The sequence below is a fragment of the Rhamphochromis longiceps genome, linkage group LG20 (genome assembly GCF_057381845.1).
Source record: "Rhamphochromis longiceps isolate RC_006_pf linkage group LG20, R_longiceps_female_GT1.1, whole genome shotgun sequence".
NCBI lineage: Eukaryota > Metazoa > Chordata > Actinopteri > Cichliformes > Cichlidae > Rhamphochromis > Rhamphochromis longiceps.
Window position 1 is genome coordinate 20,216,384 of NC_140576.1, and position 17,409 is coordinate 20,233,792.

Sequence of the window (17,409 nt, forward strand, 5' to 3'; positions counted from 1 at the left end):
ATGTTACAAAGTATTGAATTGTATTTTTGTTATTGACCAAATACTTATTTTCCACCCTAATTTACGAATAAATTCTTTACAAATCCTACCATGTGGATTCATGGATTTTTTTTTTCACATTCTGTCTCTCACAGTTGAAGTGTACCTCTGGTGCAAATTACTGACCTCTGTCCTCATTTTAGGTGGGGAAACTTAAACAATCGGTGGCTGACTAAATACTTTTTTGCCCCACTGTATATATATATATATATTCCTACAAGGAACAAGTTATTGCCAACAATGTGGAACAAGCTTATGCAATGGGTGTATTAATTGTATAGATATATTTTTGCTAGTCTGACATCAGACAGAAACGTCTGACTAGTTGATACTAGCTTTCAGACATTACTTATCTTTTCAAATCATCAGACGTCATTTTAAGTCTATCCTGCTAAGAAACTATTCTAATATTTAGGTCAAGGCATGTTTTGACAAGAGATTTTAAATTAATCAGTAAAGATACAAATCAAGTGTAGACTGTCTGCTCAATTTCAGTGGATTAAATAAAACAATTTCACAAGCATTTATGGGTCTATGTACAAAAATTGTAGACAAACCTATTCCCACTGTTATGTACAACTGGATAATCTAACACAATCACAGCTAAAATGCTAACTAAATCATTTATTTAAAAATTTAAAACATATGTTTAAAAATAGTTTCTGCTATTTTCTAAAATGCAATTAAACCCAGGTCTGGTGCTGGAGACATTCAACAAACCAATATTTTTATTTTCCATGCTTAGAAAATTGTTTTCCCTCATTTTCAAGCATCTAATTCTCACGTAATTATGAATTGCTTTTCTTTGAAAAACACACTAAAAACGTAATTGGTGATAAAGAAGAAAACAAAACTATGTCCCCAGCAGAGATGGGCAGTAACGCGTTACTTGTAACGCGTTACTGTAATCTGATTACTTTTTTCAAGTAACAAGTAAAGTAAGGGATTACTATTGCAAAAATGGTAATTAGATTACCGTTACTTTCCCGTAGGAACGCTGCGTTACTGCGTTACTAAAACCGTGATTTTTTGCGAGAATGTCTCACGACAGTGACGTAAGCGAGTGCGCCGTCAGTGACAACACCTGTGTGCAGATCAACAATGGATCACATATCGATTGTGGGAGAGAGTATGAGCGTGCAGCGTTTAAAGCATGGAAGTACTGACCTTACTTTGAGTTTGATTCCATAAAAAGTGACAAAAACATTAGCGTCCATCGTGCGTGGGAAGAAAACTTCTTTTTACAGCAAAAAAAACCCCCCTAAACGTCCAAGCAAGCACAAATTCACAGAGAAACTCGCGGATTCTTCAACTGACCGTGGCACACCTGCACCTGGGTAAACCTCCGCCTACCGCAGTCCTGCTTTACAGGTGAAAATAGAGCAACAGGACCGCTGAGTCTTTGACTTTATTCATTTTCTGCTGTGTTTTACTTGCATCTATTTGAAAGAGTGAGTGTAAACACAAAATAATATTTTATTTTATGTGCTGGAATGTGTAGAAAATAGGTTTAAATGTCAAACTAATTTATTCAAGTCAGAGAATGTTGCATATAATAAAATTTTTGCTTGATGCATAAAGTTAAAAGATTAAAACTGATAAAACAAGTTAAAAAAGAGACTTTTCCATTTGATTACATTTTATATGATGGATTATGTAGAAAAAGTAGAATTGGGCTGAAAGATCTATTGCTTTATCACCTATTCAGGTTGTAAATCGTGTTTTTAAAAAGTAACTAAGTAACTAATTACTTTTGAAAATAAGTAATGAGTAAAGTAACGGGATTACTTTTTTTGGGAAGTAATCAGTAATTAGTTACTGATTACTTTTTTCAAGTAACTTGACCAACACTGGTCCCCAGTATGCAAACGATCAATGTTTGCATACTGGGGGAAAAGATTTCAAATTCACAGTTGTAGCTAATAATCTTACCTTCAAGTATATGTTTTCTAGATAATCCTCTCTCCATTTCTGCTCTGAAAAAAAAACCATAATAAATTAAATTCAAAATTTAAAATAGTACTTTTTAACAACACTACAGATAGATTAGATAGCCTTGGAAAAGTATTTGCCTTTTTCCCATGCTGTTGCATGCTGGGGTAGCTGGTTAAAGTTTGCAGATATCAACAGACTCCATAAACTGATCCGTTTAGCTACAAATCTTGTGGAGATAGAACTGGACTCCAGCCTCCATTACTGTGTGGTGTCGGAGAGGCAGATGTTGTCCAAGATAAAGACAATGTTGGACAATACCTTCCACCCACTCAATAACTATTAGCCAGTCATTGGAGCATGTTCAGTGAGAGACTGAGATTAGGCAAATGCACAACTGAACAACACAGGAAGTCATTCCTGCTACAATTTTATCTGATGCACCGTACACAGTGTAATAGTTGCATTTACTGTGAAAATAACAAATAAAGTTTTACAGTTTAGAGTAAAACGAATGATGAAGACCCTGGAGCAGCTGGTCCTGGCTCAGCTTCGGCACCTGGTGAGCTCATCACTGGACCCACTTCAGTTTGCCTACCAACCTGGCATTGGAGCGGATGATGCCATCATCCACCTCCTACATCGTTCCCTCTCTCACCTGGACATTGCTGGGAGCACTGTGAGAATCATGTTCTTTGATTTCTCCAGTGCCTTCAACACCATTCTTCCCACGGTCCTGAAGGACAAGCTGGAGAACTCAGGAGTAGGGATGGGCACTGGTATCCGGTGCCACGATGGCACCGGTTCTGACATAAACGGTAGTAACCAGACCGAAAAGCAACGCACATTTCGGTGCTTTTTTTTTCCTGAGATGTCATACACTTTGGATTCTAGCCAATCATTTTACCTTTGCAAGCGTAGTAGGCGGGCCCAGGTACGTACTTTCTTTTAGAGCAGAGCTACAGATTAAAAATGCCCAAGGCGAAGTGGTCAAAGTCTGGCTGTACTTCACAGTAAAAGATGCAAACTCAGCAGCCTGCAACAAGTGCTTTAAGGTGATACTGTGCAAAGGAGGGAACACCTCAAATCTGATGAAACACCTGGCGACGCATAGCGTTTTTTAAAAGCCGAGAAATGCACTGTATTTGATAGCTTGCTGCGAGACCTCACACCGAGCACGTCTACTGCGGGTGTGGTGCCTGGTATCTGACCCGGAGTTAGCAACATCCCCCGAAAACCCGAAGAGGAGAGTCCTGGCCCCTAGCCCTGCCAGTGTAGCAGAAATGATGACGGATGATGATGGCAGCAGCAGCCGTTCTTCTCTGCGTGAGTAACTTAATGTTGTTCGTGTGTAATTTACGCTGAGTAGGCTAACCACGTTATTACATTAATGCATGTAAGGTGAACTAGCAAACACGTCATAGTTACATGCGGCTATCTTCTTGTTTGATGGCAGATACTCCCTTCGCCCTGGCCAAAAAGGCTAAAATGACCAAAGAAAACAGTGGAAAACAGCTAAACATGAGAGGTTTTTGGACAAAGTTTGTGTTTTTTTCCATTGATTAAGCACTGCTTCCAGCCAAGAGTGATACCATAAATCCCCTATAGCTGCAGAAAAGGCTAACATTGTTATCTGTTTACAAAAAAATAGCTAAATATGAGAGGTTTTAGGACAAGTTTGTGTCTTCCATTCTTTAAGCACCGGTTCGAGCACCGTTTAAGCACCAGCACCATTTCAAAAGTTTGGTACTGGTATCGGATAAAACCTAAACGATACCCATCCCTACTCAGGAGTGGACAATCACCTCACTACATGGATTCTGGACTCCCTCACCGACCGACCACAGTATGTGAGAACTCAGGGCTGTGTGTCGGACAGGGTCGTCTGCAGCACGGGGGCCCCACAGGGAACAGTTCTGGCTCGTTCCTCTTCACCATCTACACTGCAGACTTCTCCCACAACTCCACCCAGTGCTTCCTGCAGAAGTTCTCTGATTACTCTGCAATAGTCAGCCTCATCACTGATGGGGACGACAAGGAGTACAGAGAACTGACACAAGGCTTTGTGGACTGGTGCCAGCTGAACTACCTCCAGATCAACACTAGTAAAACCAAGGAGCTGGAGGTAGACTTCCACAGGCACAAACATCCTCCACTGCAACCACTGAACATCCAAGGTCCAGGGCATCTGCTGTGGCAAATGGGTGCAAGCCTTTGACCACAAACTTAGTCACTGCTCGGTGACATTCGTCTATCCTGGCCTGAAAGGAGACGCTACCGGTAGACTGCAGCGAGAACTGCCAGCATCTGAGCCAGCCAGACTCTGTCTGTCTCTCTCATCATGGTCACCTAAATGCAGCGCACAGTAATGGCAGGTTTTGTAATAAGGCAGATCGCGCTAACATAATATGCACTGTTAGTTGATTATTTACCTGCCGCATTAACGGGAGAGGACGTGCAAACGTTTCCGCTGCTGCTGGGTTGAGATTCACGAGTCCAGAGCGGAATTAAAAACACGACATTCATTTAAGGTTATTGCGTGTTTTGTGAGCAAATGCTTTTGCATATTCGTAGTGTTTCCTCCCTTAAATGAAATCTCTACTTTTCAAGTACTGCAAGTTGCCCTGTTGTCATCCGTTCTCGTAAAGCATAGGTGTCAAACTCTGGCCCGCGGGCCAAATTTGGCCCGCAGCCTACTTACATTTGGCCCGTGAAGCCATACCAAATTACTATCAGAGCTGGCCTACTGGTATTATACAGCTAATATATATATTGTTTAGGTTTAGTATTAAGCTTTGCTTGTTCCATATTCAGTTTTTCAGCAAAACGTGTTTGAGTCCATAAGATATGATTCATTCTTATATCTGGAGGAATAAATATATTTCAATAAATATTAATGTTAGCCCGCGACTTTGTTCCAGTTTTGAATTTTGGCCCACTGTGTATTTGAGTTTGACACCCCTGTCGTAAAGTATAACCAAACTTTTGAGCGTTTGAGCCGCTTAGGCGCCGTGTTTCCTGCCAGGTAAATGACACTCCGCAATGTGGTGACGTCATTCGGGGCGACTGGAATCGATAAGGGAATCGTTTGCAAAACTGGCAAACAATTCCAAGGAATTGAAACAGTGGGAACCGGTTCTCAACAAGAAGATTATCTTGTTTATTATCTTATCTTATCTTATCTTATCTTTTCTTATCTTATCTTATCTTAAAATGTCAATCATATATATGTAGTTGCTGTAATATTCTGGAAATTTATAATCAAGCTACTTGCACATATTAGAGCTATTTCTCATACTTGGAACTTTGTTACATGTTGTATCAATTAAGTTATTTCAGTCTGTTGCTGTTCTTGTTGTCTTGGAGCAATTGTAACCACACCATTTCCTTAGGGATTATTAAGGATTTTGATTTTGATTCTGATAATTGCCTTCAAGGTCTAGATAGTTGTATCTATCTGTCAGCACCATTCTCTTATAATTAATCATCATCATCATAGAAAGTGAGATGAGTGGGCAACCTGAGAGAGAAAACATGCATACTTTTAGAAAAGACAATGAATACTTACTTTCCACCCCAGAAGATTTTGGTGGTGATAACTAAACTGGAGCGCCTTGAGAAAAGACAAATAAACACAAAAATCAGACTGCTGGATTCCAGTCATCTCAAATATAATTACTGAAAAAAAATAATGTGGAGGGTGTATATATATCCCCGCTTCTGCGGGCGGTCTATCCTTCAAGCTTGGGTCCTCTGGGAGCTTGAGGGTCCTGCGCAGTACCTTAGCTGTTCCTAGGACTGCACTCTATAGAGATCTCCAATGTTGTCCCTGGGATCTGCTGGAGCCACTCGTCTAGTTTGGGAGTCACTGCACCTATTGCTCCGATTACCAACGGAACCACTGTTACCTTCACCCTCCACATTTTCTCGAGCTCTTCTCTGAGTCCTTACTATTTCTCGAGCTTCTTGTGTTCCTTCTCTCTGATGTTGCTGTCATTGGGAACCACTACATCTATCACTACAGCCGTCTTCTTATGTTTGTCTACCACCACTATGTCCGGTTGGTTAGCCATCACCATTTTGTCCATGTCCTGGACGTCCCACAGGATCTTAGCTCGGTCATTCTCCACCCTGTGGGGGCGTCTCCCATTTTGATCTCATGACTTCCAAGTTATACTTGGCACAGATGTTCCTGTATTCTATGCCAGCCACTTGGTTATGGCGTTCCATGTATGCCTTGCCTGCTAGCATCTTACACCCTGCTGTTATGTGCTGGATTGTCTCTGGAGCATCTTTACACAGCCTGCACCTGGGGTCTTGCCTGGTGTGATAGACCCCAGCCTCAATGGATCTTTTGCTTAGTGCTTGTTCCTGTGCTGCCATGATTAGTGCTTCTGTGCTGTCTTTCGGTCTAGCTTTGTCCGGCCACTGGTAGGATTTCTGGATATCAGCCACCTCCACTATCTGCCGGTGGTGCAGACCGTGCAGTTGTCTGTCCTTCCATGATGGTTCCTTGCCTTCCTCCCCTTTCTTGGGTTTCTGCTGCCTGAGGTATTCACTGAGCACAAGCTCTTCGTGATGTATTCGTGGATGTTTGTTGTCTCATCCTGGACTATGGTGCTGACACTCACTAGTCCCTGGCCTCCTTCCTTCCGCTTAGCGTACAGCCTCAGGGTGCTGGACTTGGGGTGAAACCTGCCATGCATGGTCAGGGGCTTCCTTGTCTTGATGTCAGTGGCTTCTATCTCCTCCTTTGGCCAGCTTATTATTCCAACAGGGTACCTGACGGGCAGGGCATAGTTGTCGATTGCCCAGATCTTGTTCTTACCATTCAGCTGACTTCTCATGACTTGCCTTGCCCTCTGCAGGTACTTGGTGGTTGCAGCTTTTCTAGCGCCTCTTCCCCCAGGTACTTGTAGCTGTCCCCAATGTCTGCAATGTTGCTTTCTGGTAGTTTGATCCCCTCAGTTCTTACTACCTTCCCTCTCTTTGTTATCATCCGACTACATTTCTCCAGTTTGAATGACATTCCGATATCATTGCTGTATATCCTGGTGGTATGGTTCAGTGAATCGATGTCTCGTTTACTCTTAGCATACAGCTTGATGTCATCCATGTACAGGAGGTGGCTGACAACTGCTCCATTCTGTAGTCGGTACCATGCAGTTTTGTCCTCAGTTAAAGTCAACAACATCTTATCCCAACTGTGCACTCTTTGTGCATGGAAAATTGCTTTTACCTCACTGTCTGACAGTTTTCATGACATCACCATGTCACCATGTAGACTGGAATATGGAATATGTGTTTTTGCAAAGATGATTGTCAAAGCTGCATTCTGCTGGCCCTATCAGTAACCAACAGCTGACACAGGAGTCCCACAGTCTACCTTAATTCAGTAGCGTTATTGGTTGCACTTTCTTATACAGCTTAGTAATAAAGTTCTAGGTAAGGGTGACAAGGTAGAAACAAGTATGTAATAAAATTATTGCCACTCAATTACCAAAATAATAACCGGTTAATATCCAAGTAATATCGTGATAGCAACAGTGGTCACAGTTAGTTATACTAAATTTTATGTAATTGGATGACAACTGCTCCATTCAACACCATTCTTCCCACAGTCCTGAAGGACAAGCTGGAGAACTCAGGAGTGGACCATCACCATACTACCTGGATTTTGGACTACCTCACCAACCGACCACAGTATGTAATAACTCAGGGCTGTGTGTCAGACGGGGTTGTCTGCAGTACGGGGGCCCCACAGGGAACGGTTCTGGCCCCATTCCTCTTCACCATCTACAATGCAGACTTCTCCCACAACTCCATCCAGTGCTTCCTGCAGAAGTTCTCTGATGACTCTGCAATAGTCGGCCTCATCACTGATGGGGACGACAAGGAGTACAGAGGACTGAACCAGGATTTTGTGGACTGGTGCCAGCTGAACTACCTCCAGATCAACACTAGTAAAACCAAGGAGCTGGTGGTAAACTTCCGCAGGCACAAGCATCCTCCACTGCAACCACTGAACATCCAAGGTATGGACATTGAGGCTGTAGACAGCTCCAGGTACCTTGGTGTTCATCTGATCAACAAACTGGACTGGACTCATAATTCAGACGCCCTCTACAGGAAAGGGCAGAGCAGGCTGTACCTGCTGCGGAGACACAGGTCTTTTGGAGTGAAGGGCCCACTCCTGAAGACCTTCTATGACTCTGTGGTGGCCTCAGCCATCTTTTATGGTATGGTCTGCTGGAGCGGCAACATCTCTGCCGGGGACAGGAAGAGACTGAACAGGCTGATGCACAGGGCCAGCTCTGTTCTAGGATGCCCTCTGGACCCAGTGGAGGTGGTGAGTGACAGGAGAATGGTGGCTAAGTTTTCATTCCTGTTGGAAAACATATCCCACCCCATGCAGGAGACTCTGACAGCACTGAGCAGCTCCTTCAGTGGCAGGCTGCGGCACCCACGATATGGGACGGAGAGATTTTGCAGGTCTTTCCTCCCCACTGCTGTCAGACTCCACAACAAAGACTTTTGCAGCTGATCAAACACACACATCCACACATGTGCAATAAGACTAAGTGCAATACTCTTTTCTGACAAAGTTGTATTTTTACTCAGTTATATATAGCATTTGTATTCTATTTTTATCCTATTGCATATTTTATTCTACTGTATATAGTATTTTATTCTATTCTGTACAGTTGTGTACAGTATATTATTTGTATTGTATTCTAATTTTTGCTATATAACTTTTGCACTGTCCATTTTCTGCTGTGACAAAACAAATTTCCCATGTGTGGGACTAATAAAGGTTATCTTATCTTAGTCAAAGGAGCTTGCAAAGAAAAGTGTCTGGACTTCTTTAAGCTGCTTGAAGATGTTTCACCTCTCATCAGAGAAGCTTCTTCAGTTCAAAGGTCAAATGATGGAGAGTCCCAGATTTAAACCTAGTGGGAGTATCCCCCCGCAGAGGGACAAAAGGACCCCCTGATGATCCTCTAATCGCCTGAGCCATGTTGTGCCATGTGCTTGTGAAGTGGCTGTTTGGTCTCTCCAATGTAGAGGTCTGGGCATTCCTCGCTGCACTGTACAGCATACACGATATTGTTAAGTCTGTGAAGCAGTCCATCTGCATCTTAAGGACAAAGGTCACTCTTTTGAGGATGCCACTGTGAGCGACCATCTTTGAACAGAGGCGGTGGTTTACGACACCAACTGTCTGCCATCTATAATCCAGTTTTGAGTTCCCTCCCCAGACGCCTTAACACCCACTCACATCCTGGGCCATCTGACCTCAGGAATTTGCATGATAAGGTGGGGCCAGGTTTTACAATGAGCACACCCAAAACCCTGGCTGATTGGGACCCACACCCAATTTCACACCTTGGCTCAGGCGATTAGAGCATCATCAGGGGGTCCTTTTGTCCCTCTGCGGGGGGATACTCCCACTAGGTTTAAATCTGGGACTCCCCACCAGTTGACCTTTGAACTGAAGAAGCTTCTCAGATGAGAGGTAAAACGTCTTCAAGCAACTTAAAGAAGTCCAGACGCTTTTCTTTGCAAGCTCCTTTGACTACGATGACCTGGATGACTGAGAACCTTCAGACATCTTATCTTATCTTATTTTGTCTTATTCTGTAGTTGGTATCCGTAGACAGTCTTGTCAATTATCTCACTGAGGGTGTTCAGGCCTATGCAGAACAGCAGTGGGGACAGAGCATCTCCTTGGAAGATCCCGCACTTGATGGTGACTTGTGCTATGGGCTTAATGTTCTCCACCACATCCCCATTGACTTCCTGATGAAGGCTCTTAGGGCCCTGTTGGTCTTGTATAGGTCTAGGCATTCCAGTATCCAGGTGTGAGGCATTGAGTCATAGGCCTTCTTGTAATCAATACAGGCAGTGCACAGATTGGTCAACCTGGTCTTGCAGTCTCAGCTGACTGAGGCTATCAACATCTACGCCCTGCTCGTGATCAGGTACCCTGCTGGAATAATAAGCTGGCCAAAGGAGGAGATAGAAGCCACTGACATCAAGACAAGGAAGCTCCTGACAATGCATGGAGGGTTCACCCCAAGTCCAGCACCCTGAGGCTCTACCACACCAGGCAAAACCCCAGGTGCAGGCTGTGTAAAGAAGCCCCAGACAATTCAGCACATAACAGCAGGGTGTAAGATGCTAGCTGGCAGGGCATACATGGAACTCCACAACCAAGTGGCCGGCATAGTATACAGAAACATCTGTGCTAAATATGGCCTGGAAGTCATGAGATCAAAATGGGAGACACCTCCAAGAGGGGTGGAGAATGACCGAGCTAAGATCCTGTGGGGCTTGTAGACACAGAGAGACAAAATGGTGATGGCTAACCAACCGGACATAGTGGCGGTAGACAAACAGAAGAAGATGGCCGTAGTGATAGATGTAGCAGTTCCCAATAACATCAGCATCAGGAAGAAGGAACATGAGAACCTAGAGAAATACCAAGGGCTCAAAGAAGAGCTTGAGAAAATGTTGAGGGTGAAGGTAACAGTGGTCCCAATGGTAATTGGAGCACTAGGTGTGGCAAACAACATCGGAGATCTCTGTCCAGAAGAGCGCAGTCCTAGGATCCAGCTAAGATACTGTGCAGGACCCTCAAGCCGTCGGGCCTCTGGTAGAGGACCTGAGCTTTGAGGATAGACCGTCTGAAGGGGTAAGAGGGGAATTATTTTTATTATATATACATATAAAAGGAACGCAAATCCCTATGTGTTTGTCCTCCCTCCTGTTCACTGACAACTATTGTCCCCTTTGGTGGTGGTCCTGAGGGTTGCTGACCAACTATTGTTCATGTGAGTCATCATGTAAGCTAAGGTGGCCTGTTGAGGTCACCTGACCTCAATGAATTTTGGTCATTACCTGCAGGGTTCTGCTCTGACAAGGAAGGCAAGTAGTGCTTACCTCATCAAATCTAAAAATAGACATAGATTAAAACAAAGGGATATCTGTCTTTTCATCTCAGACTGTTTTCTGGTGGCTTACATATGCACATTGCAGATGAACCTCGGGCCTTTCTCAGTAAAGTTATCGGAGACAAAGCTTATGAGGCAAGATGCAGCTGGTTCTGCTTTCAATGCTTTATAAGATCAGTTATTATTTTTGCTTTGTGTAGAAACACAGCTGGTATTAGTAAATAAATAACATTCATTTATTGATCATCATAGCAGACAAGCCTCCTATTGGTAACAAAGCACCATGCTAACGTACCGATATACCAATTGCATTAGTGAGCAAAGCTGACCATGATCGAGATTTAGACAAGAGCTCTGTGTCATGTTTTGACACAAATGGGACTCTAAATTCCAGTGTTGGGAAGGAGCATGGCCGACTACTCGGTTGAATTTTGGACCTTGCCTGAGGAGACCAGGTGGGGTCAGCCAGCGTTGATAAGTACTCTACTGAATAACCTATGCTAAAAAGGGAGCTTCTACTGTGAGAATTGCCTGTGACTCTTTCTGCTATTATGAATTTGTGTGTAAAGGTGGATGAACACGTGTCGCGGAGCAAGAGACTACAACTCCCAGAGGCCTCTAGGATGCGGGAAAATGACACGCAGGCAGTGGCGTGGGAAAACGGGACAGGAATTCTGAGGACGAGGGTGAGCAACCCATGCAAAATGGGCGTTCCAGATCATCTCCTGAGGAGCGACAACGTTGGTGGAGGGCCGATGAGTGCTTCTACTGCGGCCGCAGAGTCCATATTGCCATCTCTTGTCCAGCACAGCCAAAAGATTGCACCCGCCAGTAGAGAGGAGAGTACGGGTTGGCGAGGTTTCCTATTTATGGTCCCCTCCACGTTTAATGCTTGCGGCTAAGCTAACTGTTCACTCGGTTTCCTACCAGCTCCATGCACTAATTGATTCTGTGGCAGAGCAAAATTTCATTGACGCCTCGGTTGCTTACTCACTCCAATTCACCGCCCTCAGTGGTCAGCGTCTCCCGGAAATTCAATTCAATTCAATTCAATTCAATTCAATTCAATTCAATTCAATTTTATTTATATAGCGCCAAATCACAACATAAGTCGCCTCAAGGCGCTTCATAGATACAGAGAAAAAACCCCAACAATCATATGACCCCCTATGAGCAAGCACTTTGGCAACAGTGGGAAGGAAAAACTCCCTTTTAACAGGAAGAAACCTCCGGCAGAACCAGGCTCAGGGAGGGGCGGCCATCTGCTGCGACCGGTTGGGGTGAGAGAAGGAAGACAGGATAAAAGACATGCTGTGGAAGAGAGACAGAGGTTAATAACAGATATGATTCAATGCAGAGAGGTCTGTTAATACATAGTGAGTGAGAAAGGTGACTGGAAAGGAAAAACTCAATGCATCATGGGAATCCCCCGGCAGCCTATGTCTATTGCAGCATAACTAAGGGAGGATTCAGGGTCACCTGGTCCAGCCCTAACTATATGCTTTAGCAAAAAGGAAAGTTTTAAGCCTAATCTTAAAAGTAGAGATAGTGTCTGTCTCCCGAATCCAAACTGGAAGCTGGTTCCACAGAAGAGGGGCCTGAAAACTGAAGGCTCTCCCTCCCATTCTACTTTTAAATACTCTAGGAACAACAAGTAGGCCTGCAGAGCAAGAGCGAAGTGCTCTAATAGGGTGATATGGTACTACAAGGTCATTGAGATAAGATGGGGCCTGATTATTTAAGACCTTGTATGTGAGGAGCAGGATTTTGAATTCAATTCTGGATTTAACAGGAAGCCAATGAAGGGAAGCCAAAACAGGAGAAATATGCTCTCTCTTTCTAGTCCCTGTCAGTACTCTTGCTGCAGCATTTTGGATTAGCTGAAGGCTTTTCAGTGAGTTTTTTGGACATCCTGATAATAATGAATTACAGTAGTCCAGCCTGGAAGTAATAAATGCATGAACTAGTTTTTCAGCGTCACTCTGAGACAGGATATTTCTAATTTTAGAGATGTTGCGCAAATGGAAGAACGCAGTCTTACATATTTGTTTAATATGTGCATTGAAGGACATGTCCTGGTCAAAAATGACTCCAAGGTTCCTCACAGTCTTACTGGAGGCCAAGGTAATGCCATCCAGAGTAAGAATCTGGTTAGATACCATATTTCTAGGCTTTTCAGGGCCGAGTACAATAACCTCAGTTTTATCTGAATTAAGAAGCAGAAAGTTAGCGGCCATCCAGGTCTTTATGTCTTTAAGACATTCCTGCAGTTTAACTAATTGGTGTGTGTTATCTGGCTTCATGGACAGATAGAGCTGGGTGTCATCTGCATAGCAGTGAAAATGTATGCTATGTCTTCTAATGATACTGCCTAAGGGAAGCATGTATAATGTAAACAGAATTGGTCCTAGCACTGAACCCTGTGGAACTCCATAATTAACCTCAGTGTGTGAAGAGGACTCTCCATTTACATGAACAAACTGGAGTCTATTAGATAGATATGATACAAACCACTGCAGTGCAGTACCTGTAATACCTACAGCATGTTCTAATCGCTCTAATAGGATATTATGGTCGACAGTATCGAATGCTGCACTAAGGTCTAGCAGGACAAGCACAGAGATGAGTCCACTGTCAGAGGCCATAAGAAGATCATTTGTAACCTTCACTAAAGCTGTTTCTGTGCTGTGATGAGCTCTGAAACCTGACTGAAACTCTTCAAATAAACCATTCCTCTGCAGATGATCTGTTAGCTGTTTGACAACTACTCTTTCAAGGATTTTTGATATGAAAGGAAGGTTGGAGATTGGCCTATAATTAGCTAAGACTGCTGGGTCTAGAGATGGCTTTTTGAGTAAAGGTTTAACTACAGCCAGCTTGAAGGCCCGTGGTACATAGCCGATCATTAGAGATAGGTTGATCATATTTAAGATCGAAGAATTAATTAATGGCAGGACTTCTTTGAGCAGTTTTTTGGAATGGGGTCTAAAAGACACGTTGATGGCTTGGAGGAAGTAATTATTGAAGTTAACTCAGAAAGATCAATTAGAGAAAAAGAGTCTAACTTAACATCAATGGTACTAAGAGTAGCTGTAGATAATATTACATCTGTGGGATGATTACTGGTAATTTTTTCTCTAATGATTAAAATTTTATTTGTGAAGAAGTTCATGAAGTCATTACTAGTTAACGTTAAAGGGATTGTTGGCTCAAAAGAGCTCTGACTTTTTGTCAGCCTGGCTACAGTGCTGAAGAGAAACCTGGGGTTGTTCTTATTTTCTTCAATCAGTGATGAATAGTAAGATGTTCTGGCTTTGCGGAGGGCTTTCTTATAAAGCAGCAAACTATTTCTCCAGGCTAAATGATGATCCTCTAAATTTGTGACACGCCATTTCCTCTCCAGATTACGAGTCATCTGCTTTAGGGTACGTGTTTGAGAATTATACCACGGAGTCAGGTACTTCTGATTAGAGACCTTAGTTTTCACAGGAGCTACAGTATCCAGAGTCGTACGTAGTGAGGAGGTGAAATTATTAACAAGATAATCGACCTCTGTTGGGGTAGCGTTCAGATAGCTGCTCTGCTCTATGTTGGTACAGGGCATTGAAGATGATAGCAGTGGGTGGATTATATTCTTAAACTTAGTTACAGCGCTTTCAGAAAGACATCTACTGTGATAAAGTCTACTCTCCACCGCTGTGCAATCAATTATTGTAAATGAAAATGTTATCAGGAAATGATCAGACAGGAGAGGGTTTTCAGGAAACACTGTTAAATGTTCAGTTTCTATGCCATATGTTAAAACAAGATCTAGAATGTGATTAAAGTGGTGGGTGGGTTCTTTTACATTTTGAGAGAAACCAATCACCCACATTACGGAGCCAATATCCTTAACCCTCTCTGGTAATCACTCTGAAACTTCTCCTGGGTGCACCACTCCCAACCAGCCAATTATACAGTCTTTTACAGCCAGAACGAGAAAGCATGGAAGAAAACATTAACAAGTCTCTCGCCGCAGGTCTAATTCGCCTGTCATCATCCCCTGTTGCTGCGGGTTTCTTTTTTGTTACTAAGAAAGACAAAAGCCTATGACTGTGCATTGACTATCGGGGTCTCACATAACAATCAAAGAAAAAGTACCCGCTGCCGCTATTGACCTCAGTATATGAACTTCTCCAGGGAGCCACAATCTTTACTAAGCTGGATCTGCGGATGCTTACCACTTGGTTAGAAGAAGGGAGGGGGATGAGTGGAAGACAGCCTTCAACACACATTTAGGCCATTTTGAGTATCTTGTCATGCCATTCGGCCTCACCAATGTCCCAGCTGTGTTTCAGGCCTTAGTCAACCACGTGCTCTGGGATTTCATAAATCACTTTGTCTTCGTCTATCTTGATGACATCCTCATCTTTTCACGTTCAGTCCCCGAATATGAACGTCACGTCAGACTGGTTTTGCAATGCCACCTCGATAATCGTCTATTCGTGAAAGGAGAGATGTGTGAGTTTCTTGTAACTATTGTTTCCTTTTTGGGCTACATCATCGAAAAAGGTAATCTCAGGGCCGACCCAGCTAAGGCTCAAGCTGTCATTAACTAGCCTGCCCCATTAAACCGTAAGCAGCTCCAAAGTTTCTTGGGTTTTGCACATTTTTACTGACGTTTCATTCGTGACTATAGTAAGCTTGCTCTGCCACTAACCCGTCTCACTTCACTCAAGGTTCCCTTCTGCTGGGAGGAGTCACGCTTGGATTATTGTAATTCGCTGTTTATGTGTCTAAGCAAAGGTTCTCTGGATCGTCTGCAGGTTGTGCAAAACGCTGTAGCTAGGCTTTTGACAAAATCCTCCAAGTACTCACATGTGACACCGTTATTATCTCAGTTACACTGGCTTCCTGTTAAATTTAGAGTTGATTTTAAGATCCTGGTCTTGACCTACAGAGCTGTGCATGGACTGGAACCTGCCTACATCTTTGATCTGCTACAGCCCTATGTCCCTAGCAGGTCTTTGAGGTCATCTGATCAGGGCTTACTTGCTATAAAAATACTAAGAGGAGGACTAAGGGGGATAGAGCTTTTGCCACTGTGGCCCCTAGACTGTGGAACTCTCTCCCCAAGCATTAAGAACTGTGGACTCAGTAGCTGTTTTTAAAAAAACAACTCAAACAACACTGCTAAATTCAAACTCAGCACAACGGGAGAAACTTTAGAAAATGTATTTACAAATGAAAAATAGTTTCCTGAGAGGCTAGCGTGGCAAAACTGACTGCAGAAACTGAACAAAAAAATCTGTGAAAGAGAAAAGGAAAAATTATCTGGGACAGAGGAGAGTGTGGAAGAATCTCTGATCTAGTATGATTAGTCTTGGTTTAAAAACGGGTGTCGGTCACTATCAGGCAAGGTTTCAGGTGAACCCATCGTGAAACTTACCCACCCTATCATGTGACTCACTGAGATCAAATGAGGATCATTAAGGGTTTTCGCTTAGATAGCAGTCGTCCTTCTTCTCTCCTGGATCACCTGGAGCTTTCTTTAGGTGCCCAGCTTTGAAAAATGTCCAGCTGGGATAATCACATTTAATCAGGGCCTTCTTGATGTTTTTCTGCTTCCCTGGCCGCTGTTAATGTGGGGATGGTGTTTGCCCTGTGTTGTAGCATCCTGATGATATCCAGTTTGTGCTCCAGTGATCAGTGGTCATTGGTCAGTAGTCATGACAATTTGCATATGCATTTGTCAGTGGTGCTAGTTTCAGTCATTGTGCAAAGGAAGTGTTTCTAAGGTTGGGGAAACTTGGAGATAGCTGAGAATGAAAAAGTCATTTAGATGAGTTACGAAACGTTTCTCCCACTGAAAACGTTATGTCCAAATGTGTGACCAGGTGTGGATTGCAGGACTGGGTTCTCAGATGATAAGCCTTAGTTTGCTTCCAGATTGGTGGTTCTCTGTGTCCAGGACCTGGTACTTCGGTGTGTGTTGATTTTCTCAACAAAATTTGGGGATTTTCTCAACAAAACTGGGGTGGCTTTAGCTCAGGTGGTAGAGCGGGTCACCGGAAGGTCGGTGGTTCGATCCCAGGCTCCTCCTGTCTACATGCCAAATATCCTTGGGCAAGATACTAACCCCATGTTTGCCCACTGGTGGTGGTCAGAGGGCCCGGTGGGGCCAGTGTCCGGCAGCCTCGCCTCTGTCAGTGCGCCCCAGGGCAGCTGTGGGTACAATATAGCTTGCCATCACCAGTGTGTGAATGTGTGTGTGAATGTGTGAATGACTGAATGTAGTGTAAAGCGCTTTGGGGTCCTTAGGAACTAAGTAAAGCGCTATACAAATACAGGCCATTTACCATTCTCTTTAGTTCAACTTTTTTCTTACTTATTTCCTTGTTCTTACTTTGTGCTTTTGTCTGTTTTAATAGCTTTCCTTCAATCATACATAATTTATTTAGGAATTAATAGCTTTGTGTGTCGATGAGAGGAAAAGAAGAAGGGA

The 17,409-nt window shown here is 43.4% G+C and overlaps 1 protein-coding gene across 1 annotated transcript in view; it reads right to left on the reverse strand.

Annotated features, from left to right (window-relative positions):
- The window catches only part of LOC146645192 (voltage-gated potassium channel subunit beta-2-like), a 256,340-nt gene that overhangs the window by 136,666 nt on the left and 102,265 nt on the right, over window positions 1–17,409 (reverse strand). The window contains exons 7-8 of the mRNA XM_085394518.1: window positions 5,540–5,584; window positions 1,972–2,015 (exon numbers count right to left, since the gene is read on the reverse strand). Coding sequence (XP_085250644.1) covers window positions 1,972–2,015; window positions 5,540–5,584 — 89 coding nt within the window. The remainder of the gene's footprint in view (window positions 1–1,971; window positions 2,016–5,539; window positions 5,585–17,409) is intronic.